We start from the raw sequence: 26,569 nt of genomic DNA, 5'->3' as shown, positions 1-26,569 counted from the left end.
TTGATTACCCTATTTCTGTTTGCTGGAGAAGGGAGTCCGGAGAATCTAGAGTTCCAGATGCCATCCAGATAAATCCCCTCCTGAGTTTTGGGGTAGGCGGCAAAAAACGTGTTCTCCTTTATACATGTAAAATTATCAAAACTGCCACAGGAACGTAATCCTTTTGTGGTTTAAAAACCAAAGATAACGTGCTTCTTTTACCTCTGACTTACGCTGAAATAGTAGGAAAACGTGATTTTCTTTAGCGGTAAACTGCCGGGTCAAATGACGGTCGTTTTTCTGAATCAGCAGTTCCCTGGTGTTTATCGTCATGAAGTAACGGGAGCAGAATCAGCCCAGCAGTAGAGACACACGACGCACGAGAAAGTGAGAGTCTGTCCTGACTTTTGCAGTCGGGTTTTATATGCGCTTCCGGACGTGTGTGTGAGTGGGTGCCCGCCTACACCCAGGGCCTCCCGGGCCGCCGTGAGGGGCACGACCCCCCCTGCTCAGGTGGGACACGTGCCTCGTGGGGGCACTCACGTGGCAGCTGCTGAGGAATGCGTAGATGATTTCCAGCTGTTAACTCTATATTTTTTTAAAAAGATTGTATTTATTTGTTTGTTTATTTTAGAGACAGAGTACGCGCGTGAGCGGGGTGAGGGGTGGAGGGAGAAGCACAAGCAGATCGCACACCCAGCGCGGAGCCCGGCGCGGGGCTCGGCGCGGGGCTCAGTCCCCTGACCCTGAGATCATGACCTGAGCCGGAATCCAGAGTGGGCCAGCTGGGCCACCTGACCTACTGAGCCACCCAGGCGCCCCTCACCTCTTCTGTGAAGCGTTACATGCATGCGGAGAAGTGCACGAGTCCGTGAATCACGTGACCAGTCAAGAGATGGAAAATTGTCCCTGTGTCCCCATCCACCCAACCCTAAAGCTAATAATTTTCACGGCTCGTGCCTCTGTCCTCCGTACCCGGGGTCCTGCAGCCTGTGCTCTTTGGTGCCTCCTGCTCACCCGTGTCTGCTGGGTGTGACAGCAGTGGCTTTATCACGGATCTGTCGCGGCGTGTGTCTGCTGTCGGCAGCCAGCTCTGGGCCGGTACGGATCCTGCCGTGAATGCCTTTGAACTTGTCCTTTGCTGCGTGACCCTGTGAGCGGTGGGGACGATACCAGTTTTACCAGGTGCTAGCAAGCCTTTCCAGTGTGCCGGCCATACTTGCCTGTCGCGAGCGTCCCCAGCACTTGGCATTATCAGAGAGTGTGTGTGTGTGTGTGTGTGTGTGTGTGTGTGGCCGTTGTCCAAGTTGTACATCGTTGTGGCTTTAATTCGTATTTCCTTCATTTCTAAGTTTCTTAATTTTAGTGTGGCCCGATTGCCCGTCTTCCCTCAACAGTTCTGTTTTGCTCTAAGTCGAGGTCAAAAGGATATTTTCCCCTATTATATTCCTCGTTGTTTTGCCTTTAGTGTGCCCACCCATGTGGTGTGATTTGGGGGATGGTGTGGACTCAGGGTCAAGTGTTGTCTTTTCCGCAGAGCAGTCTACCTGTCCTGGCACCGTTTATCTAAACCCTCCCTTCCCCGCTGCTGTGCCACGTTTCCAGCATAAGAAATCGGGTGAGCGCAGACACGGCACACCGGTCAGCTCCCAGCCTTGCCCGTCTGCGTCGGCCTCTTGGCCCCTGGAACCAATGCCGCGATGCCCCCGATGTAGTTTCATAAGGTGGTTTTTGTTTTTTAAGATTTTACTTACTTATTTGACAGAGAGAGAGCACGTGCAGGGGGAGGGGCAGAGGGAGAAGCAGGCTCCCCTCTGAGCAGGGAGCCCGATGCGGGGCTCGACCCCAGGACCACAGGACTGTGCCTGAGCCGAGGGCGGACGCAAGTGACTGACCACCCGGCCGCTCTGTTTTTCGTGGGTTTTTTTTCCATTTTAGTCACTTTTTTATTAATTCTTTTTATTAACATATAATGTGTTATTTGCCCCAGGGGCGCAGTCTGTGAATCGTCAGGCTTACACAGTTCATAGCGCCCACCAGAGCCCATACCCTCCCCAGTGTCCATCACCAGCCGCCCCATCCCTGCCCCCCACCCCCAGCAACCCTCAGTTGTTTTGTCAGATTAAGAGTCTCTTATCATTGGGGCGCCTGGGTGGCTCAGTGGGTTAAGCCGCTGCCTTCGGCTCAGGTCATGATCTCAGGGTCCTGGGATCGAGTCCCATATCGGGCTCTCTGCTCAGCAGGGAGCCTGCTTCCCTCTCTCTCTCTCTTTGCCTGCCTATCTGCCTACTTGTGATCTCTCTCTGTCAAATAAATAAATAAATAAATCTTTAAAAAAAAAAAAAAAAAAAAAGAGTCTCTTATCATTTTGTTTTTTTTTTAAAACGTTTTTGATTTCAAAGTCTAGCACGGACACAGAAACCGGCTGAACTCAGTATACAGCTTGAGCGGCTATTGTAAGGTGGACATTTTTGTGACCGTCGCTTGGGTCAAGAAAGAAACTTTGGCCGGCCGCAGAGTCCTCCCTTGTATGCCGTGTCTGTCCTGTGTCCCTCCCTTCGTCCTCCTGACAGAGGAGCTGCTGATGCCGGTGAGGGCAGCCCCTTCCCTTCATGCTCTGGGCTCACTGGCGCTCGGAGGAGCGGGTAAGTTTCACGCGTCCCTGCGGAGGCCGCCCGGCCCCACGCCCGGGGAGGTGTTCGTGGCTGGACTGGGGTTTCTCCCAGTCTAGACGTTGCCGGCGGCTGTCCTCCAGCAGAGTCCGATCTATCCTTGGTTTCCTGTAAGTCGGGCCCTGGGCGTAGAGGTCTGACGAGATTCAGGTTTTGGACCTCTGGCAAGACTCCCTCACAGGGACGTTGTGCTGCTCCATGAGGAGGCACCTAATGTGTGGTCTCTCTCTCGCTCTGTTTTGAAAGTAAGCTCCATGCCCAGCGCGGAGCCCAGTACGGGACTTGAACTCACCACCCTGAGATCAAGACGTGAGCTGAGATCGAGAGTAGGACAGCTCACCGACGGAGACACCCGGGCGCCCTTGGTGTCTCTCTTTTTTGACGTTGGCCAAGCCAACGGTGCATAGACGTACGTGCATTAATTCATAACAGGTTACAAAGGGGTGATGTTCTGGCTGAGTTACTGGTGCCTGGTTTGTGAGCTGAACTTCCAGTGAGAGGAACCTGTTACTATTCGGTGATCTAGTTCTGTGCTCCATGTAGGACACCCGTCAGTTTTCAGAATAATGAATCCGTTTTCTATCATCCTCCAAAAGTGGACCCATGGAGGGTTTTACTTAGCTATTGTGAACTCAGATTTGAACGTAGCGGACGAAATGCTCATGTTAACACGATATCGTTAGCATTAACCAGGTCAGATGGTATGTGTCGTTCATGGTCCTTACTCATGCGGAGATGGTCTCGCGTTTGGGCATCGGGAGCCTTTATAATCTCCCAGGCAGCGCTCTGACACGATTCTCGCTCGCTCTCACGGGCTCCTTGCACTCTGGTGTGCCCAGACGCTCCAGGCTGGTCATTGCAGTCTTCGCACTGCAGACCTGGGATGAGCCGTTCTGTCCAGAAGCCCTGGTCTGTGCCGATGGGAAATGCTGTTCCAGATCCACAGTCTGTGTGTTGGGGACGCGCACGGCTCTTGGGTCCATTGTTGTTTCTCATCTGTGCGGTGGACAGAGCTGGTCACAGACGGAAGCAGGTTTACTTGACTGTTTCTGTCTTGAGCACCAGCTCCCTTCTCCGCCAGGAACCCGGTTCTCCAGGACAGAGAAGAGGAGAATATCGGACCGTCACCAGGTGCTCGTCTGCTGTACGCGTCGCCGCACGTGTCGCTGTCTCAGACTGACCAGCGGGAGCGCTGTGCCCGTGTGGTCCCTGTTTGTGTGGGCGCTGCTCTCTGCCTCCCGTCCTCCGTCGTGTGTGCAGAGCCCAGCGTCTCTCCCAGGAACCCTCGTCGGTCTTAGCGCTGCAGGTAAACCCACAGAGCGCTCGCACCGGCCCCTGTCAGCGTCTCTGGACCTTTGCTTGAGGTCTCTTCTCTCCTAGGCTTCTCAGGAAGGACTCACGGAGAAATATTACCCGAATATTGGCGTGGTGATGATCGTTTTTATGTGTCCTTTGTACTTGAAAGTCCGCTTGACTGTAGCAAAATCCTCAGGTCACAGTCTTTTTTTTTCAAATGCCTTAAATCTTAACTTTCTTGTCTGCCGGCGTAGCTGTCAAATCAGGCTACTTCTACCTTTTTCCCGTGTAAGTGACTGTTTTTTGCCTGAATGGCGTTCTTTTCAGTGTTGTTAGGTGTGGATGTCTCGTTCACACGGTGTTCTCTATCGACGTGGAGCTCCACGAGTTTTATTTCAGGAAAGGTTTTTGAGTTTTCGGGTTCTGTTCCCTGGCCCGTGTCCCTCCGTTTCTGCGGGCCGGACCGGGCTCTGTGTGTGCGCGTTGGATCTTGTTTCCTTTCCTTTCAGTTCGCTTCTCTAGGGTCTTTTTTGTTCCTGCATTTCTTTTTCATTAAAACAATATTCCTTTCCGCTTCTGTTTCTCTTAAGTAAAATCATTTGTGGACTTTATTTGTTCTTACGGTGCTTTTCGTTTAGTCTTTTCTTGACATGGTATCTTACTTTCATTTCCCAAACTTCCTTAGGACCCATAACCTCATTTCAGTATTCTTCTAGCCTGACTTAGGTTGTCCTTTTGTATTATTTTGAATATCTTTAGCTTCTTTTGAAATAAGTTGCAGTTTTCGTACGGTTTAATTTTTTTTCTAAGATTTTATTTATTTATTTGACAGTGAGACAGAGACACAGCGAGGGGGAACACAAGCAGGGGAGTGAGAGAGGGACACGCAGGCTTCCCGCCAGGCAGGGAGCCCGATGCGGGGCTCGATCCCAGGACCCTGAGACCATGACCTGAGCTGAAGGCAGACATTTAACCACTGAGTCCCCCCGGGCGCCCCACGTACGGTTTAATTTGCGGTTGCGTTTTCCTGGCGTGCGTTCGTCACCTGTTGGAGATGCTGTGCTCTTCAGTATTTTTCTCGTTCGTCTTTCTGGGAGACTTGGCTTGCATTCTCTCCGTTGCCTGTTGTATTCATTTTCTGGTGCTGCTTCAACAAATTACCACAAACCGCGTGGCTGAAAACAGCAAATTTGGAGCTCAAGTCTGAGACGGGTCACACTGGGCCGAAATCAAGGTGTTGTTGGCAGGCGGCCTTTCTGTGTGGAGGACGCGTGTGTCCCTCGGCCAGTGGCCCCTTCCTGAGTCTTCAAAGCCAGTAGCATCACATCGTGTGGGCCCTTTTTTAAAGGTTTTAGTTATTTATATGAGAGAGTGTGTGCACACGCATGAGCAGCGAAGGGGCAGAGGGAGAAGCAGATCCCCCCCTCAAGTGTGGAGCCCAACGTGGGGCTCAATCCCAGGACCCTGAGATCATGACCTGAGCCCAAGTTGGATGCATAACTGATTGTCCCCCAACATGGCCCGTCTTCTGAAGGTGTCAGTCCCTGTCTCTCTTCTGCCTCTTCCACCATGAAGACCCTTTTGATCACGCTGGATCCCCCGCAAATAAGCCAGGATAATCTTGCTGAATTCTACATGCAGCCTGATTAATAATTCCTCCGTACCGCGTCACCCAGTGCGCTCACAGATGGAGGGTTAGGACGTGGACTTCTGAGGGGCCTGTTACTCTGTCTGTTGGATTTTTTTTATAAATGTTTATTTTATTTTATTTCTTTAAAGATTTCATTTATTTATTTGTCAGAGCGAAAAAAAAACAGGCAGAGCGAGAAGCAGACTCCCTGCTGAGCCTCGTGCGGGACCCGATCCCAGGACTCCGGGATCATGACGTGAGCCGAAAGCAGACGCTTGACCGACTGAGCCGCCCAGGCGTCCCTCTGTCTGTCTGATTTGTTTTTATATAATACTAATTTATTGTTTGGGGTTTTTTTAAAAATATAAGGAGGTGTGACTTAACCTTTTCCGACCTTGTGGTGCTTCCTCCCCTGTGTTAGGACCTCCTTTGTGTACCTGGTGACCTCTAGTTCTTCCTTGCTGTTTTTGTCTGGCTTTGGGATAGAGGTGATGTGGCCTCTTAGACCGAGCTGGAACGTATCCCATCCTCTTCTGTTCTCGTGGAGGTCGTCGTGTATTGATAGTATCTTCTGTAAATGTTTGAAAAAATTCACCAGTAAAGCCGTGTGGGCCTACGACTTTCTTGCAGGAAGACTTTAAATCACTAATTCAATTTTTGTACTTGTTATAGGTCCATTCTCTTTCCTAATTCTTCTCAAGTCACTCTTGGTAACTTACTACTTTCTAGGAATTTCTCCGTTGTACCTGAGCTGTTGGCCTTGTTGGTCTGAGGTTGTCCGTAGCTCTCGTACTCCACGGACTTTGGGAGGAATCAGTGGTAACGTTCCCACATTTTCAGAGATTTTGTCTTATATTCCTGGTTATTCTAGCTAAGGATTTGTCAGTTTTCTCAATCTTTTAAAAGAATTGACTTGTGGTTTTGCTGACATTCTGTTTCACTTTTCTGTTTTTCATTTCATTCATGCCCATTCTGATCTTTATTATGGCCTATTTTCTTGCCTTTTTTCCTAGTCTTTTTAAAGGTGAATGCTTACATTATCTCTTTTTTTTTTTTGCACACATGATATGATTTCAGGTTTTTTAAAGGATTTGTTTAAGTCCCAGTTAGGTGATATACAGCGTAACGTGGTTTCAAGTACAACCGAGGGTGTCATCTCTTCTGTATGATTGTAGATTTCTGGAAGTTATTGAGGCTTGTTTTGTGGGCTCTGCCTGCATGTGAAGAGAGTGTGTATTCTGTGGTTTTGGGGTGGGATGTTTTGCAGAAGTGCTTGCATTATTGATCCGACATTCTGCTTTTCTAACACAGGTATCGAAAGCTAGAAATTTCTCTCTGAGCATGTCAGCATCTTATAAATTTGGGTGTGTTACATTACTTTCATTTAGATGAAAATACTTTTTTCTTAAGATTTTACTTACTTGGCGATAGAGAGTGAGGGAGCACGGGCAGGGGGAGCGGTGGAGGCAGGGGAGAGGCAGGCTGACGCTGAGCAGGGAGCCCGACGCGGGGCCCCGTCCCAGGACCCCGGGGTCACGATCCGAGCCGAAGGCAGACGCCTCACTACTGAGCCCCCCGGGCGCCATGCAGATGGAAATACTTTCTACTTTCCCTTGTAATTTCTTCCTGACATGGGGATTATTTAGAAATGGACTTTTATTTCCAAATATTGATCGATTTCTCAGATTCCCTCTGTTACTGATTCGTGATCAACCGCACTGTGGGTGGAGTGCAGGCTTGTGTGGCCTCAGCCCTTTCAGATGCAGGGACGCCTGTTGCCTGGCCTCGGGCAGACCGCCGCGCAGGCCAGGGGAGTGTGGGCCGGCGCCACGGCTGTTGGGCCCTGCGGGGGATGACCTTCCGCAGTGCGGCTGGCTTCCCACCCACCTTCTGCAGGTTTGCGGGTTCTCCTGCCCCATCCCGAACCCTCTAGTGAGCGTTCCCCTTGGACTTCCACATTTCACGTCGTGATTTCTGTTCGGTTCTCTTTTGTAATTTTTCTGTCTATATTGGTATTTGTTTGGTGAGATGTTATTTATTGTTTTATATGTTGTCTTTATACACTGTTTCCTTTAATTCAGTCAACACATTTCTTTTTTAAAGATTTGATTTTATTTATTTATTTATTTATTTATTTGACAGAGATCACAAGTGGGCAGAGAGGCAGGCAGGGAGAGAGAGGAGGGAGCAGGCTCCCCGCTGAGCAGAGAGCCCCATGCGGGGCCCGATCCCAGGACCCCGGGATCATGACCTGAGCCAAAGGCAGAGGCCCAACCCACTGAGCCACCCAGGCGCCCCAGTCAACACATTTTTAATGCCTGATTTAAAGTCTTTGTGTATCAAGTGCAACATCTGGGCCCTCTCGGACAGTTTCTTTGGCCTGTCTCCCCCGGGTACGGGTCATGCTTTCCTGCTCTGGTGCGTGCTCTGTAAGGCGCTGGTTTTGTAGAGAACTGGACATCCCTGCTCCTCACTCTCGTGTTCATTGTTGCTGCTGGGGTTTGTTTTGTTTCAGTCCATCTTTTCGGGGCTTCCTGAGTGAATTCTATTTTTTTTTTTAATTTATTTATTTGTTAGAGAGAGAGAGCGAGCGAGCACAGGCAGACAGAGTGGTAGGCAGAGGCAGAGGGAGAAGCAGGCTCCCCGCCGAGCAAGGAGCCCGATGTGGGACTCGATCCCAGGACGCTGGGATCATGACCTGAGCTGAAGGCAGCCGCTTAACCAACTGAGCCACCCAGGCGTCCCATCCTGAGTGAATTCTAGAAAGCCTGTGTTCCTTGTTGTGTTTGGCCCCCCCGTGTTTCACCCTGGGGGGCCGCCGGAGGGGAGCGGTTGGGGTGTCTGTCCAAGTCTTTCCCGGGCATCGCAGGGTTCTGCACATGCAGGCCGCTGCCTCCCCAGGAACCTGTCTGAGCTTTCCAGAGCTCCCTGTAGACCGCGTGTTCCCCAGATCGTCCTCGTAAGCCTGCAGCCCGGCCCTTGGCCGCCCGACCGGTACCGCGCCCAGCAGCCGCGGAAACAGTTGCGATGTCCCAGCCAAATCCCCAGGGAGAGCGTTTTCCTCACCAAGCGGCTCTGTGGCGGGTCCCATCCCCGCCAGCCCCGGGAATGGAGCTTTTCCAGGGACCTGTGACAAAGGCACGATAGGGGCGGGGCTGGCGTGTGGGACTTTGTGTGGGGCCGCTGGTCTCACGCTCCCGGGACGAAGACAGCGGCAGTTCAGTGTCACAAGCTGCTGTTCCTACGGGGCCCAGTGGTTTTCTGAGTCAGGGCTCCCCAGGGTGCCGGGAGCCCTTCCGTCACCCTGCGCCCCGACCAGCCTGACACCGACTACCCGGCAGCGCTCCCGGCTCGCTCGGAGCTGCGGGTTCTGGACGCCCCGGTCCTGGCGTCCCGGGGTCCCCTCTCAACCCGGCCCTCTCCTTGCCACGTTTGATCCCCGAGCTGCTCAGTTTAGTCTGTTCCCACAGTCCCTTTCATGCAGATCTTTGCCCTGGAAGGCAGTTCGGGGCTGGTGGTTCTGCTCCAGCCGCCTCGGACCCCGACACGTCTGCCCTCGGACCCTCCCTCGGACCCCGACGCGCATCTGCTCCCCGCCCGCGGGGAACACCCCAGCTTGAGCGGCGCGGGCCTCAGCGCTCTGCCAACGGCCCTCGGCTGCTTTGGGGTTTCAGTGTATCACATGCCCAGGGCTGCTTTTTCTCCCATACCGGTTGCTTTTCTTCCTTTCTTTCTTTCTTTCTCTCTCTTTCTCTCTCTTTAAGATTTTGTTTATTTGAGATAGAGCAGGGGAAAGGGTAGAGGGAGGAGCAGGCTCCCCGCTGAGCAGGGGACCCAGTGGGAACCTGGGCTGAAGGCAGACGCCCAGCCGACGGAGCCCCCCCCCGGCCCCCCCATACAGATCTAAGACCACATGGGCCTTGTATATATTTTTGGTTTGTTCTCTGTGCTTATGTTTTAGAGTTAAGGAAGTTCCTTGTTGGTTTTGCCTTTGTGCTGGTGTCCTCCTTGAGACTGTGATTTCGCCGTTTTGGGCCTGTGGTGTGTTATCATCAGAAGCAAGTGAACCTGAGTGTATTGGGTTCTTGAAAAAATAGCTACATTTAAGAGGGAAGACTGACCCCAGAAACTCTTGGACACAGTGCTAAACCCAAAAGCCCAAAGACTAGCTTTTATAAACTATTGTCTCTACCCTGAAAGCTTGTTTTTCCTTCTGATATGGGTTAGTATTCTGAAACTACTTTCTGGAAACTGTAGGGTTGAGCAGATGAGTTTACCTTTTAAGGATAGTGGGAGCCAGATTTCTCACTGCGGGAGAGAGAAGTTACAGGTACGGACAAAGGGGGGCTGGAGCGACACTGGGGTATCGGGTTGAGGGTGGAAGTGTCCGTGTGCTCTGTGGTTTTTCTTCACCACGCACGTGCACGTAGGTGTGCCGGTCGGATGAGGGTTTTCATGACCCCCGCTGAGGGGGCCCGGAAGCCCAGGCCCTGGGTGCGATGGGCAGACCCGGCACCTCGGGCCGCCCCCAGCCATCGCTGTTCTGCTGTGCTGGTCCTCTCTGCGTGACCGACCCTCCCCGGGGGCTCGTGCGAGTGCTGCCGGGTAGACCCCCTTGTTAATGCCCGCCTGGGGACCCGTTCTGTGTTTGATTGGTCTGACGGGGTTTTTATTTTGCATTAGTTTCTGCAGGAGTATTTTCACTGAGTACTGGATTCTGGTTTGGCTTTTTCTCCCCCGAGAACTTGGAAGGTATCGTTCTTTTGTCTCTAGTTCACATCGCTTCTCTTGAAAAGTCAGCCATCTGTCTGATCTTTTTTCGTAAAATAACTCTCACGGAAGTATTGTGATAGAGATTAGGAAGTGCACTCCTCACGCAGCCTCAGTGGGCACCAACTCATGGCCATTCGCTCGTCAGGATCCCCCACTCGGTGACCTTGAAGTAGACACCCAAAATCACACTTCACCTGGACGTGTTTCGATAAGTATCTTGCAAAGATGAGATTCTTTTAAAAATTGTGTCCACGATACCTTTATCACAGCTTTAAACTAACAGTAACCGTTCATATGGAACAGAATGCATCCAGGTTTCCCACACTGTGTAAAAAAGTTCATACGTAGTTTGCTAGCCAAGGTCAGGATTCAAGTATAAATTGTTTGTTAAGGAAACTGGGTGGTTTGACCTGAGAATTTCCCATAATCTGGATTTTGCTGATTCCATCATTCTGGGGGTGTTTAATCATGTTTCTTCTGTTCCTTGTAATTTTTAAGTTCTATCCCTTGTTTTCAGCCCTTTTTGTTTTGTTTTAAGATTTTATTTATTTATTTGACAGAGAGAGATCACAAGGAGGCAGAGAGGCAGGCAGAGAGAGAGGAGGAAGCAGGCTCCCCGCTGCGCAGAGAGCCCGACTTGGGGCTCGATCCCAGGACCCTGGGACTATGACCCGAGCCAAAAGCAGAGGCTTAACCCACTGAGCCACCCAGGCGCCCCTTGTTTTCAGCACTTCTTAAATAAAAATCTTGGGCCTGGTAGGGTACTGGAGCCTGTGGTCTGCAGGCGTCCGGGCTGGGAACCACTGTGCCGTCGGGTTGCCTCTTCCCCACGTCTTGTTTGTGGCACCCCCTCCCCAATGCCTGTGTGCCCGGGATGGCTTTCTCCTTCTCTGTGGGGAAAAGAAATCGTAAACTGTCCTCAAAAGATTGTCACGTGGTTTATTTATTGATTTAAAAGACTTGTATATTTATTTGACAGAAAGAGAGCAAGCATGGGAGGGGCAGAGGGAGAGGGAGAAACGAGCAGACTCCACGCGGAGCACAGAGCCTGACATGGGGCCTGAGATCGCGACCAGAAACCAAGACTTGCGTACTCAATCAGCTGAGCCACCCCGGGGCCCTGTCTCGTGCTTTCAGTGACATGATGCTGGTCTGCCTCTTAAAGGATGGCCCAGGGTCAACACTCAGTACGTTTTAGCTCTTACCATCTCCATCATCCCTCAGCGCTGCCCCGAGTGAGCCTTGAGAGAGGGTCAGGGTCCACCTAGAACCAGGTGTTGGCCTGGAAGGGAGAGGAGGGGGTTTCTCCGTCCTCGGAGGGGACAGGGCCCACCTTGCCACCTGCAGAGGACGGAGGACAGCATGGTTCAGGAACGGGGAAGTGAGCGCTGGGGGGTGAGGCGGCGGCCAGCACGGGAGGGCTGTGGGCATGGCCAGTGTCTTTCTGTAGCGGCCTCAAGCCCTTTCTCACACAGATGACTGTGACAACGGCGGTGTCCCGTCCCCTCCATCTGCCTGTCGCCTGGGCTCCAGCACGGTGTTGGCGGGAATGTGGCTGGGGCGCCGGTCTGCGGGGCGCACACTCTGTCTGTCCCTATGCCCGGTGCTGGCGGCCGTCGCTCTTCCCAGGCACGCTCGGAAGGGTCTCCTCTGCTTCGTCGAGCACTTCTGTCACAAGTGGGGGTAGAAGTGTCGCTCCACGGCTTCGTGTGATGGGACCCCGGATTTGCTCCGTTATTCTCTTCATGTTTTACTCTTGGGAATCACCCCCACTTACTCGTGGTATGTTCTCAGTAATTTGCTTTTTTTAAAAAAGTTTGGGGCCGCCTGGGTGGCTCAGTGGGTTAAGCCACTGCCTTCGGCTCGGGTCATGATCCCGGGGTCCTGGGATCGAGCCCTGCATCGGGCTCTCTGCGGGGAGCCTGCTTCCCCCTCTCTCTCTGCCTCTCTGCCTCCTTGGGATCTCTTTCAAATAAATAAATAAATAGAATCTTTTTTTTTAAAGTTTGATTTATTTGAGAGAGAGGGAGATGTGGGGGTGGGGAGCTCGGGGCAGAAGGCGAGGGAGCGAGGGTCCCGGGCAGACTCCCTGCAGAGTGCGGAGCCCGACTCCAGACTCCATGTTATCACCGCCTGAGCCCACATCTGGACTCACGCTCAATGACTGAGCCACCCAGGGGCCTCTTGATTTGCTAAATTTTTAAGAACTTGCCAAGTTTGTTGATGTTTTTCTGTGATCATAGGGATAGGACTCTTCTGGTAGTGTCCTTCTCGTTCTGGTATCGAGGTAGTACTACCAGTAAAGAGCTGGAAGTGTTTCTTTTCTTTTATGGAAGGGTTTGTGTTTCACGGGTTCTTTTTCTCTAACATTTGGTAGAATTCACCAGTGCAGCCAGGTGGACCCGGAAGTTTCTTTTTGGGGAAGGTTTTTTTAATTACAAGTTCAATTTTTTAAATAGATATTTGACTGACTTCTTTGAGTTTCTATAATGTGTGTCTTTCCAGGAATTTGTCTGTTTGATCTAACTAAGTTGCTGAATTTACTGTCATGAAGTGTCGTACGTACTTTCTTATTAGCCTCCTTTGCCGTGAGATCTGGCCCCCCCCCCCGTTCGGTCCTGGTGTTGGTGGTTTCTTTCCTCCCGTGGATCTTTCCAGGAACCAGTGTTTGAGTTCATGGACTTCACATCTTTTCTCTATTGTTGTCTTCTCTCTGTTTACTTTGGGATTAAATTTGCTTTACTCTTCCTGGAGATTTTTTTCCTTTGACCCTTTGCTTAGTACAGAAGGCTTATTTATTTGAATACATTTTGGGTTTTTCCAGAAATTCTGTTGTTGGTTGCTCGTTCACCTCCCTTGTCAGAGACCTTCTTTGATTAATTTTGGTTCTTTCACACCCACAGAAGTTTGCTTCATTGTCCTGCAAACTGCGGGTCTTGACGCATGTTTTCTGTGCACCTGGAAACAGCACACGTTCTGTGTCTGTTGGCTGAACTGTTGGACGAATGTCGGTCAGGCCGTGTGGGGACAGTGTTTCACGTTTCTGTCGGCCGTGCTGCTGTTCTGTCTGCCTGCTCGGTGACACGTGCTGAGCGTCCTGCGACTGTGACCCCATCTCGTCTCCCTTTAGTCGGTGTGTGCGCATCTGGTGACTTGGCCCCTTGTTACTTTACGCGGTGTCCCTGTTGTCCCTGGCGTGTCATCCTCAGTCCGTTCAATGTGACTGTGGCCACTGCAGCCTTCTTTGGTGAGTTATCGGCATGGCGCACCATTTCTATCCTTTGGCTTCTGACCTGTTTGTGTCTTTATGTTTTAAGTTTGTTTCTTGTGGGTGATAGAGTTAGTCTCACTTTTTTATCCAATCTGACAATCCCTGCCTTTTATTTTTTTTAAGATTTTATTTTTATTTATTTGAGAGAGAGAGAGCATGAGAGGGGGAAGGTCGGAGGGAGAGGCAGACTCCCTGCTGAGCTGGAAGCCCGATGGAGGACTCGATCCCAGGACTCCAGGACCATGACCTGAGCCGAAGACAGTTGTTGAACTAACTGAGCCGCCCAGGCGCCCCAATCCCAGCCTCTTAAAAAAGCAGCTTTCAGTGTGTCTAGGGAAAGTCGCACGTTTCTCCTTTACTCTTACTCTCCCGTTGCAGAACACAACACTTCTGGTTACCAAATGTGTGGGTGCTTTTCCCCACTGTGACCAGTTCTCCAGCCCCCGCGGGGTGTCCTCAGCTGAACGCACTTCTCACACCATCTGCCCGGAGCATCCCGTCCCACGGGGAGGGGCGCCGTCCCACAGACTGCCCCCCACTGGAGAGGCAGCCCCCAAGTGGGGCTGGTCCCCGGGTTACCCACAGCCTCTGTCCGACGTGGGTCCAGGTGGGATCCCCAGGAGCCCCTTCTGGAACCTTCTCACCTGCTGGAACAGCTCGCAGAACTCGGGGGAGCGCTGACTCCCGTTCCTCCGCTTGTCGCTTAGCGAAGGGTGTGATGAAGGCTACAGATGCAGCTGGGCCCACAGCTTCTCTCCTGTCTCTGTCCACGGCCGGGGGGGTGCAGGGTGGGTGCTGGGAGGGCCCCGAGCACAAGAGCTTCTGTCCCCCGGAGCTGTGGTGCGTCACCTCCCGGCCCGTGGACGTGCTCCCCAACCTACAGGTTCTCGGAACCCCACACGTTCGGGGTTTTTATGGAGGCTTAATCACATGGGAGTGATCAGGGGTCCACTGACTCCCCAGCCCCCCTCCCCCTCTCTGGAGAATGGGGAGCGGGTGAAAACCCCAGCTTGGGATCACAGCTCAGTCTCTCTGGTGACCCGTCCCCACCCAGGAGCCCACCCAGAGTCGCCTCATCAGAACAGAAGACACTGCAGGCTCCCAGGAGGTTGGCGGGGTTTCAGGAGCCCATGCCAGGACCCGGGGCGGCGGGAGGGTGCGGTGCAGAGACCCAACACGTGTGTTTCTCATATTATCCACACTGGGATTAATTGACATTCAGTAAATCACGCATGTTTAAAGTCCACAGTTTGGTAGATAAATATCTACACCCACATGTTTACATCCTGTTGTCGTAGGTTAATAGCTGCTGTCTTGGGTGTAACCCATATGTGTAGGTCTGCACACAACTGATGTCCGACTGAGCTACAAAGGCGTTTCTCCATTGTTGAAAAGGATAGTCTTTTCAGCAAATGCTGTTAGAGCAGTTAGCTATTCATACACAAAACAATTTAAGTATCTCAAAGATCTAAATATAAAACAAGGTGGTAAAACTAGAAGAGAAAACACAGGAGAAGATCTCTGTGACTTGGATAGGCAAAGATTTTTGAACATAACCACAAAAGCACAATCCATAAAAAACCAAATTGGTAGATTGGACTTTGCTTTTCAAAATACACTGCTAAGAGAAAGACAAGCTTGAGACTGGGGGAAGATACTTAAAAATCACAGACGTGATAAAGGGCTCGCTCCCAGATGCGGGGAGAGCTCTCGGAACTCAGTTCAGGAGCTCAGTTCTTAGGAACCGCCCAGGCTGGCAAGAGCACAGGTGGACGGCTCCCAGAGAGCCCAGACCCGCACGTAAGATGCTTGGCCTCGTCAGCCTGTCAGGAACACACTGGCCGTGTTTGCACATCTTAACACGCTTTCCCTGTCTTGCTGTTGCTTTTGAAGCGTCACATCCCAGGATTTGGACGCTAGCCACGCTGGTGGGTATGAAGTGATCTCTCTCCGCGCTTCCGGCTGTCCTTGCGTGTCCGCATGGGTCTAGCCCAGGCCTTTGTCCGTTTGCAAGCCTGCCTGTTGGTCAGTTGCCACAGCTCTTTGTTTATCCTGGATGTCAGCCCCTCATCAGGTGCAAGATTTGCAGACGTTGTCTCTGCGTCTTTTCACCCAGTGCACAAGTTTTAAATTTTTCAGTTTTTTTCTCTTGCTATTTCCTCTTGTTTTATTTCTGTTGCTGTGTCTTCATAATTACTGATCTTCTCTTTTGTTACGTCTAAACTGCTGTTGACCCCATCCAGGGTATTTTCAAGTACTACATTTTCATTATTAGAAATTTCATCCAGGTCTTTTTTTTTTTTTTTTAAGATTTTATTTATTTATTTCACAGAGAAAGAAAGAGAGAGCAAGAGTGCAAGCAGGGGCGATGGCAGAGAGAGGGAGAAGCAGGCCCCCCCCCCGCGGAGCAGGGAGCCCGACGCGGGGCTCGTTCCCAGGACCCTGAGATCATGACCTGAGCCAAAGGCAGAGGCTTAACCACTGAGCCACCCAGGCGCCCCCATCTTCAGCTTCCTTTAATCACGTTTCCCTTATTTTGATTTTAATTCTAAAATTATATAATTTTGTTGAAATGTCATTCACACACCATAAAATAAACCTTTTTTAAGTATCTTCGTAAGGTCGCTGCTATTGATAGCGGGGTTTTAATCACTCCAAAGGAAGCCTCCGGCCGGCCAGCGGTCATTCCCATGGTGCTCCCCCAGCCCCTGGTTCCCGCACCTCCTCTGTCTCTGGGGATCCGCCTCGCCAGCAATGAACAGTCACACAGTGTGCGATCTTCTGGGTCTGGCTTCTGTCTCAGCTTGGTGGTGTCAAGGTCCGTGTCGTGGCGAGCACGGTCTTGCTGTCGTGGGGATGCTTCCCAGTTTTTAATCCATTCGTGAATCACGTTTCGGTTGTTTCCACTTTTTGTCTGACACCGTTCACGTGCGGGGCTCTGGGTGCGCACACAGTTTCATTTGTCCTCAGTGTCTACACGGAAGTGGGATTGCCGGGTCATAGGGTGACTTCACATACGTTTGGGAAGCTGCCACAGTGGTTTTGGAAGAGGCCCCGCTGTCCCGCCCCCGCTGCTAGGCACAAGGGCACTGTTTTTCCACGTCCTTGTCACCGCTTGCTGTTGTCTGTCTTTCTGAGTCTAGCCATCCTGGTGGGTGTCTCATTGTGGTTCTGATTTATATACGCTTACAGTTCTGTAAGCCTTTTTAAGAAGTCTTTTCCAAATGTGGCTACTCATTTTTATAGTGGTTTTTTTTTTGCTCATTTCTCTTTGTTTTCTGGATTTTATTAAAAAAAAAAAAAACCTTATACATGTAATTGTACGTAGGAGCTCTGTAATTACACCTTCTGTTTTAGAAACGCAGTCACACAGGATTGCTCTGTGCCCTGCGGGGCTGCCGGCGAGCCTCGGCCGTTCTGGGTCTGGAGTCTGCGCACCGCGCTTAGTCCTGCCTCCCCGCTCCCTTGGTGCCTGCTGATACTTCATTTAGAAGCTCTTTTTTTATTCTGAGTATTTGGCTGAACTTTGTGGAGTTCAGGATTTGGGACGCTTTCTGGGAAGCCTGCGTTTGCTCGTGGCGGAGCTAGCTGCTGAGCGCGCCCGGTTTCTCAGGCTGAGCGCACGCCCTGCTTTGCCCGGGAGGCTCCAGGCGAGCCTGTCGTCTCCGCGTCCCCGTCAGTCCTGCCTCCCCGGGCTCGCAGAGGCCTGCGGCTTTGGGACACAGCGGGGCCGGCCTCGCCGCTCTGGCTGCTGGCGCTGACTGGCGGCTCACCTGGCCGGGGCGCCGCTGGTGCAGCCCCGGCTCGGGGCCTCCTCCCCGCCACGCTGTGTGACACACACACCCCCTCACCTCCCATGGAGTCTTTGCTTCTCGTTTTCTTGTCTCCGCCTTGTGGGTTTTTATTTGGGGCTGGCTGAGCCCAAGGGTCAGGAATCTGCCTGTTGTCCTCCCACCTGGCATTCTGGTTTTAGTTGATGAGTAGTTTTAAGGTTTTCTGTGCTGATTGTATTTATAGGAAACCTCTGGCTGCTGTAGGAAAAACCCTGTGAGCCTGTTGTAGGTTTTCTAGACTCTGCTCTCACGCAGAAGCGCACTCTTCTCCTGTCTCTGCTGCCGGCCACGGGGACAGCCTCGTGTTGCTGCCGTACTAGCTTTTCCGTGGGCGGCTTCCTCCCCGCAGCAGGCTCCTGTCATCCGCCCCGTGTCCACTCTGTCCCCGTGTGCCGCCCCCGTCTCCTCGCACACCTGGCTTTGCGGCGCTGCCGGCCGCTCCGCGCGTTTGCTGCCACCAGGCCCGAGCGCCTGTGCAGCGCCACAGACAGACTTGCGCCCTCTGAGCGCTGGGAGTTGCTCTTTGCTTTGTGACGTTCAGTGTCCCGTCCGAAATGACAGGTCGGTTGGGTTTCGTCCCCACTTGGTGTGTTTGTTCTTAGGGCGAAGCATGAGGAGAGCTGCCCCCGGAGGCTCTGAGCCCCCAGCCCTTAATGACTGGGCCCTTGGAACTTAAACTCCTGCCCTTACTTTTTGCTTATTTTGTTGTTTTAGGGTATTTTCCTTGTGTAAGTGGATTGTGAAACGTCAAGGAACCCGTGTTTTCAATTTTAACTACCGTGACGGGACTTTTCCCGTGCATGTCGAGGCCAGTGGACCCGTGACGGAACAGATTTGAAATGGACAATTCAGGTCTGTGCTGACCTTGATTCTGTCTTCTCTTACAGACGATGCGAGAGGGTCGTCGTGCTGCCGAGATGACGGCGGTCCGGTTTCCAGAAGATGCAGGTCTGCGCTGCGTCAGTGCACGTCTGCGTCGAGAAGCAGGTCGCGGCAAGGCTCCTGGCAGGTGGCGGCCCGCGCCCTGAGACGAGCTGGCGAGCTGTCCACGTGCCTGCTCCTTCGGTTGGGTTTACGATCGGCTGCGCTCGTTCGCATTTGAAAGATGGAATTCGTTTTCCAAGGCTGAAGATGGTGTACATCTGGGGGCATAGATGAGCCTTCGGATCAGGTTTTTACCTACCTCCGATAACACGACGACGCGGCCCAAGTAGTTATGGTCAGTTATGGAGAATAACCAGGAAACTCATCCCAAAAGGGATGGTGAATTTGTTTCTGAAAAAATAAATTTTAAAATAGAAGAGGAAGATGGTGTTCGCATCCCTAATCACAGTTTGGAAGGAGTGGCATTTAAGAGTGAGCGGGACAGGCCCGGGGCGGAGGGAGGTGGGGAGCAGACAGAGGCCAGGGAGGCGGGCGGGGGCTGCGAGCCCCCCGGGCAGTGCCTCCCCGCCGACCAGGAGGAGGAGTACGGGGCTCTGTTCTCCCAGTACAGCAGCACACTGTACGACGTGGCCATGGAGGCCGTGACGCAGAGCCTCCTCTCGGGCCGGGGTGCCGGCTCCAGGAAGAAGTCGCCGGCCTGGAAGCATTTCTTCATCTCCCCCCGGGACAGCACGAAAGCCATCTGCACGTACTGCATGAAGGAGTTCAGCCGAGGGAAGAACGAGAAGGACCTGAGCACCAGCTGCCTCATGAGGCACGTGAGGAGGGCGCATCCCACCGTGCTGGGCCAGGAGAACGGCGGTGGCGGGCCGGCCCTGCCCTCCCTGTCGCCCCCGCCCCTGCGGCTGCCGCCCCAGCCCGCCGACACGGGGGACCTGGGCGCCGTGCTCTCACCCCTCAAGCTCGCCTCAAAGCTGGCGTCCAAGGTCCCGTCCCCCGACGATGTGACCGAGGAGCCTGTGGTCGCCTCCGAAGACGTCCCCCCCGACACATCTGCCCCTGACAGGTACGGGCGGGAGGAGGCCCTAGGGGGGCCGCCGCACCTGCCCCCACTGCCGGGCGAGGAGAGCGCGGAGAATGGGCTGGAGAGAAACCCCCCGCTCCCCAAGGGCACGTCCGGGTCCCGCAGGCGGTCGGCTGTGTGGAAGCACTTCTACCTGTCGCCGCTGGACAACTCCAAGGCCGTGTGCATCCACTGCATGAACGAGTTCAGCCGGGGCAAGAACGGGAAGGACCTGGGCACCAGCTGCCTCATCAGGCACATGTGGCGGGCGCACCGCTCCATCGTGCTGCAGGAGAACGGCGGGGGCTCGGGCATCCCGCCCCCGTACGCCGCGCCCCCCACGCTGCTGCCCGCCCTGCCGCCTCCCGACGGAGACCCGAGCTCCGTGTCGTCCTCGCCCGGGAAGCCGGCCCGGGCGTCGCCCTCGGCGTCCTCCTCCCCGGACCGGCTGCCCGAGGAGCTGCAGGTGCGTCTGAGCGCCGGAGACGCGCCGGCGGAGGACACGGCGCCGTCCTCGGACGACGTGGGCGAGGCCTCGCTGGCGTCCTCCCCCGAGAAGCCCCAGGCTGGCGGCCTGAGCCCCGGCCTGCTGGACTGCGGGTCCCAGCAGAACAAGAAGGTCATGAAGAGGCTCAAGTCGGAGGTGTGGCAGCACTTCTCGCTGGCGCCCACGGACAGCCTCAAGGCCGTGTGCAGACACTGCGCCTGCGTCATCAGCCGGGGCCGCAGGGGCGACGTGGGCACCAGCTGTCTGATGCGGCACCTGTACCGCCGGCACGCGGACGTCGTGGGCGCCCCGAAGGGCGCGCTGGGCACCAGCCTGGCCAACTCTCCCTACGCCACGCTGGCCTCCGCGGAAGGCGCCGCCTCCAGATTGACTGACCTGCCCGCCGTGGTCACGAGAAACAATCCGGTCCTCTTCCCCGTGAACAGCAAGAAGACCTCCAAGCTGTGGAACCACTTCTCCATCTGCTCCGCGGACCCCACGAAGGTCGTGTGCCTGCACTGCGGCCGCACCATCAGCCGGGGCAAGAAGCCCACCAACCTGGGCACCAGCTGCCTCCTGCGCCACCTGCAGCGGTTCCACAGCGGCGTGCTCAAGGCCGACGCGCCCCGGGCTGCGCGGGCCTCCTCGCCCGGCCCGCGGGGGCCCCTGAGCGCCCAGCTGCCGGGAGCCGCCGCCTTCGAAGACCCCAACGAGAAGTTCTACGATTCTCATCCCATTGCCAAAAAAATCACGAGTCTCATAGCTGAGATGATTGCACTTGACCTCCAGCCATACTCCTTCGTAGACAACGTTGGCTTTAACAGGCTGCTCGAATACTTGAAACCTCAATACTCTGTGCCCTCCCCGTCCTACTTCTCGAGGACGGCCATCCCAGGGATGTACAATAATGTGAAGCAGATAGTCCTGTCACACCTGAAGGAGGCGGAGAGCGGCGTGATCCACTTCACGTCCGGGATCTGGATGAGCACCCAGACCCGCGAGTACCTGACGCTCACCGCCCACTGGGTCACCTTCGCGTCGTCGGCCCGGCCGTACTGCGAGGACCACCACTGCTCGGCCCTGCTGGACGTGTCGCAGGTGGACTGCGACTACAGCGGCAACAGCATCCGCAAGCAGCTGGAGTGCTGGTGGGAGGCCTGGGTGACGTCCACCGGCCTGCAGGTGGGCATCACGGTCACCGACAACCCAAGCATCGGGAAGACGCTGAGCGAGGGGGAGCGGGCCAGCGTGCAGTGCTTCAGCCACACGGTCAACCTGGTGGTCAGTGAGGCCATCAAGAGCCAGCGCATGGTCCAGAGCCTGCTGAGCACCGCGCGGAAGCTGTGCGAGCGGGTGCAGCGCTCGCCCCGGGCCAAGGAGAAGCTGGCGGAGCTGCAGAGGGAGTACGGGCTGCCGCCGCACCACCTCCTGCAGGACGTCCCGTCCAAGTGGAGCACGTCCTTCCACATGCTCGAGCGGCTCATCGAGCAGAAGCGGGCCGTCAACGAGGTGTCCGTCGAGTGCAGCTTCCGGGAGCTCATCAGCTGCGACCAGTGGGAGGTGATGCAGTCCGTGTGCCACGCGCTGAAGCCTTTCGATGCAGCCAGCCGGGAGATGAGCACGCACGTGTCCACGCTCAGCCAGGTCATCCCCATGATTCACATCCTGAACCGCAAGATCGAGATGCTCTTCGAGGAGACGATGGGCATCGACACCATGCTCAAGTCCCTGAAGGAGGCCATGGTGAGCCGGCTGGCCGCCACCCTGCGCGACCCGAGGTATATCTTGGCCACGCTGCTGGACCCGCGCTACAAGGCCTCCCTGTTCTCGGAGGAGGAGGCGGAGCAGTACACGCGGGACCTGATCAGGGAGCTGGAGGCGCTGAACCCTACCTCAGACGACACGCCCGTCCCCAACGGCTGCGACGCGGGCGCCCCCTCGCAGGGCGCGGTCGGGGAGGAGAACCTGTGGTCTCTCATGGCCAAGATGACGAAGAAGGGCCCCCGGGACAAGGTGAAGGTGCCCGAGGACATGGTGCTGGCCTACCTGGAGGAGGAGGTGCTGGAGCACGGCTGCGACCCCCTCACCTACTGGAACCTGAAGAAGGCGGCCTGGCCGGGCCTGGCCGCGCTGGCCGTGCGGTTCCTGGGCTGCCCACCAAGCATCGTCCCTTCCGAAAGGCTGTTTAACACACCCACGGAGAACGGCAGCTTCGGCCAGTCCAGGCTCATGATGGAACATTTTGAAAAACTCATCTTTTTGAAAGTGAATCTTCCCTTGATATACTTCCAGTATTGAAGCTGGCAGCGGAGCCACCGCCACCGGCCACCGTCGCTGCCCGGGCGCCCGCCGTCTGTCCCGGGGAGGCGGCGCGCCCCGGCGGGCCCCCCCCCCCCCCCCGTCCAGCGTCACTGTAATGCCTACGTGTGCCTTAACTGCCGGTGCCGCGGCCGGGCGTCGCCGCGGGCTTCCCACGGCCCGCGAGGGAGAGCCTGTCTTGCCGCTGCCGATGAAATACGATGATTCGGGTTTCACTCCCAACTGTAACGTGTTTTTTAAAAGTGGGGGCTTAGTAATTTGTTTTACTAGAACGGCAGAGGAGATGTAAACAGTTTTATTCTGTAGGCTTTTTATTCAATTATGTAAAAACCACAAATCAGGTACTGTATTTTAGTTTAAGAATTGCTTTAATTCAACAGAGCAGCTTTTGTGGCTGTTTAATGAAATCTGTAAATAACAGGGGGAGTTGAAGCCATCCCGGCTGAGCAGTTTCTAACTGCAGGCTCTAAAGCATGTCGAGTACAGAATATTCTGGAACATAAGTGTTCGCTGTCACGGAGGTGCGGCGTCGGAAGAGGAAGGTAAACTCAGACGCGTCCCGCCGTGCCGGTTCTGTCGTGACTTGGTAAAGAGAGCGCCCCGGTCTGTGCTTCTGCTGCATTCAGGTTTTACGTGGTCGACCTCGGTCACGAGCCCCGGACACCTGCTGTCGAGCCCATGCACCAGGGGCCCGTGCGCAGCAGTCCTGCCGAGGGCGCCCGACCCTCGGACCTGCTGTCTCGACACCAGGAAGCTATCTTGAAATTTGTGCACTGACCCCACTGACCCCGATTTGATCAAATTATGTATAAAATTGTTTCTAGAAGAGACGGCTCATTAACAGGGAGGAGGTTGTTCCATTGCAGTTGTAAGAGTAGCCTTAGGCGTCTAGATTTTTTATATATAATAGGGAAGATTCAGCCATCGCTGGCGTGTCTCAGAATCCCAAGGACAGCAGAATGAAGCGTCAGTTGTCATTCTTTGAACGATGATCTGTCTTCAGAATTTTTGCTTCAACATCTAGAAAAAAGGGTTCATTTTCTTATTTCAAACCAATTAAATACTCTGGATGAAACAAGTCACTCATTTGCCTGTGACCTTTTAGAAAAGTTGTTTTGTTAAAAAAGGACCTATTATTAATCTGAATTTGCATTGACTATGTTTTAGCGTATTTATAAATGGTGGACGCAGTTTCTGAAATTAAACTTTTTATTTGCAATTTTCTACCGCTGGAGGACACTGGCTTTTTATTCTGAGGATGACAAGAGGGTCGCCCCCACCCCCACCCCGGGAGCCCCTCGCGCAGGCTCCGGAGTTGGGAGTTTCCGTCCCTGCCTCGCCCAGGGGGTGGGGTGGGGGGTGGAGGAGGAGGTGGGATTCTTGCGGCAGCGACCGCGTTTCTGCTCGGGAGCGACGCCGCGAGGCCCCCGGGCCTCAGGTGCACGGTCAGCGCTGGCGGGCGTTGTGAGCTACGGGGGAAGAGTCCACAGGCGGCGCCCGGTGCCTCCGCCGTGGGCCCTGCGCACGCCCTGCCCGGGCCTCCCAGCTCCCGAGCACGGCCTCTGTCCAGACGCCCACGGAGCACCGGCCAGGGACAGGCTAGAGAATCGTGCTGCCGTGGTGCTTCCCAGGGGGGTCGCCGTGAGCGTGTGCGCGGCGACGGCTCCGGGGGGACCTTCCGCAGTCCGGGGCTCGGCCCGCCGTCGGTCTTCCCAGCCAGGATCTCCCCAAGCCACAGGAGGCGAGTGCCCGGTCCACAGCAGGTGGTACGAAGGTCAGGCCCTGGAGCCCATGGCTTTCCCGGAAGGAGCTCTTGGGTCTGTTTTGCGCGTGGAGCCGCGGGGGCCTCCCGTGGGCCGAGGCCAGGACCAGGGCAGGAGCGTCGGGTGCTCACGTGTGTGTGTTTGAGGGAGGGCGGGTCTCCCGGCTCCCAGCAGTGTGGCGAGGACTCTGGGGTGAGCCTGGGTGCGCTCGTTCAGGCCTCCAGGGTCGACGCAGGTCTCCACCTGGGGGAGAGTCCGACCACACGAGGACCGCAAGGTGCGGGCCGGCGGGACTCCCGGCCTGTCGGTGTTGGGGAGGTGCCCCCACCAGAGCGGGGCTCCGGCCCTGCACCCGCTGGGCAGCCCTGGCTGCCGGCTGTGGGGTGAGGACAGGTGGACTGCGCGGCCGTCATGGCTGCGGGGCCGAGTGTGGGCAGCAGGGGCGACCTGCTGGGCGTCCTGGGTTGTCCCCTGAGAGGAGGGAGCACAGGGTGACTACAGGACGCAAGCTGTCGTCCGCTCGGTGACCGAGGGACCCTCCGCCCTCCGGGCCCGGGCCAGCTCCTGGCACAGAGCCGTGGTGAATGTGGACGTGGTCCCCGCTCCTGAGAGCCCAGGGTCTAGACTCGGTCTCTGTGAAGCTTTCCTGGAGCGCAGCCCTGGCCGTCCACGCTTGTCGTCGCGGAGCCGCGCGGGCAGACGCCCGGGCCCACGGAGCACAAGCCGGTGCCGCACGCTGGTTCTTTGCTCCTGAGCCGTCTACTTTTCTGTGTAGCTTTTAGAACCTGTGGCCTTGGGCTGCTGCTGTCCGGTGAGGCATGTGGGCGACAGGCTGCGTGGGAGGTGCGGGAGGGGCGGTGGGGCACGGCCCCTGGGCCCCACGCAATCTGTCCCGCTCTGTGGCCGGTGGGTGGTTCTGGAACCGTGGCCCCGTCCCCCGTCCGCGGGAATGGCAGACCGTCCCGCGGGAAGGAGTGGCCGACGGCGGCGGCGGTGTGCGAGGGGGACGGTGGCCGGCCTGTTGAGGACAGCGGGTCTGCTGTGCGATGTCTCGCCTGCACTCCGTCCAAACCTGACGCGTGAGCTGCCTGGTTCGCGTGCCAGGCGACACTGCGGGGCCAGTGGGCCAACTTCATGCTCGCTCGTAAGAAAGAACCTTTTGTATAAGCTCGGATCTCACCCCGGTGAGTAAATGTATGTGAAACACTGGACGTGATTTAACATTAAAATTCCCTTCCCTTCCCCTTCTGACTCTGTGGCAGCAGCCGGTAGCAGACCGGGCCTCCTCGAGAGCCATCAAGGCCGGAGAAAACGGGAGCGGGCGCCCCAAGATCCAAGGAAGCAGCCCCAGCGAGCGGAGACCCTGTAGGGACTTTGGCTGGTGTGCTGAAGGTGGTGGCCCAAGCCGGACGCAGTGGCCCCGAGCAGAGAGACCCAGCAGTGACGCGGCCAGGAGCCCAGGTGCTGGACAACGGGGGAGCCTCAGGAGGGGCCTTGTGCCAGGCTGCTGCCCCAAGGCAGGTGCCAGCTCCCTGAGGTGCATGTGCCCGGGACGGCAGCTGGGAGCTAAGCAGGCACCCCAAGGGGGAGACACGACCTCGGAGCCTGCCACTGCGGGGGCCCCGGGATCCAGGGCCAGCGGGAGACCAGCCTACACACAGCGGGCTCGGTGGCGTCGGGGCAAGTAAATTTCTTCCAGTGGAAAGATCCAGAGCGTCTGCAGCCTCATGTAGTTCAGTCTGACGCTCAGTAAGAAAACACGAGACACCAAAAAACCAGCTATGACCAAGGACTGCGAGACGGACGGGGGGCATCCGAGGCAGAGCCGAGACGTGGGCTCTGTGACTAATTCGCTCAGGAAGGTTGGTGGGGATTGTGGCCGGAGAGTGGAATTCTGTAAACACAGAACGTTTGACCCGTCGGGGACTCAGTGGGCAGGTCTCGTGTCCGAGGGCGGGTCGCCCGTGGCTCTGCCTGGCCAACCGTGCCGTCCACGGCCACATGCGCCAGCCCCAAGGGGGCCCCGTCCACCAGCCGTGCTGCCAACCGAGGACACGGAATCGGAGACAGAGACACTTTCACGTCCGGAGGGACTCCCGCCGGCCGCTGGCATTCGAACAGGAGCGCGGGGGCGTCGGAAAGGGTCTAAGTGCCGGCGCCCCGTCATGTTCCCGGAAAAGGCGCGTCGAACGGAGCCGGAAGCCACGTGTTCAACGAAGCAAGACTGGAAGTGTCAGCACCAGGCCTTCCCTGTGAGCCCCAAAGGGAGCTCTCCAGGCAGAAGGAAGGAGAGCATTTCTGGTAAAAGTGGGGAAATCAAAATGAAGACTTTCCAACAGGCCCGTCCAGGGGATGAAGTACAGCGTCTCAAAGTGCTCGTCCAGCGCTGCATGCGGCGGGCCTTGCCTGTCCCGTTTCCGCGGCGCTGCGACTTGTGTCCCGGAGGGAGGGCGTGGGCTTCCGTGGGGACTTCCAGGTCAGGAAACGTTCCGCCCATCGTCCTCACGAGCTGTGTTTTCCTTAAACATCGAAGGGGTTCCTTGTGTTTCTCAAGCTACTGACCGTCAGCAACGCTGAGGCCGAGAGGAGGCCGGCGGC

The 26,569-nt window shown here is 55.4% G+C and overlaps 1 protein-coding gene across 1 annotated transcript in view; it reads left to right on the top strand.

Annotated features, from left to right (window-relative positions):
• ZBED4 (zinc finger BED-type containing 4) overlaps positions 1-22,985 on the top strand; it is a gene marked incomplete at its 3' end in the record, with an annotated part of 29,693 nt that extends 6,708 nt beyond the window's left edge. Inside the window, exons 2-3 of the mRNA XM_080811844.1 lie at positions 18,342-22,180; positions 22,835-22,985. Coding sequence (XP_080667970.1) covers positions 18,681-22,180; positions 22,835-22,985 — 3,651 coding nt within the window. The 5' untranslated portion in view covers positions 18,342-18,680. The remainder of the gene's footprint in view (positions 1-18,341; positions 22,181-22,834) is intronic.
• Between the last annotated feature and the right edge of the window lie 3,584 nt (positions 22,986-26,569).

The sequence above is a fragment of the Martes martes genome (genome assembly GCF_963455335.1).
Source record: "Martes martes genome assembly, chromosome: 8".
NCBI classification, from domain to species: domain Eukaryota; kingdom Metazoa; phylum Chordata; class Mammalia; order Carnivora; family Mustelidae; genus Martes; species Martes martes.
This window is presented reverse-complemented; position numbering and strand designations above follow the sequence as displayed.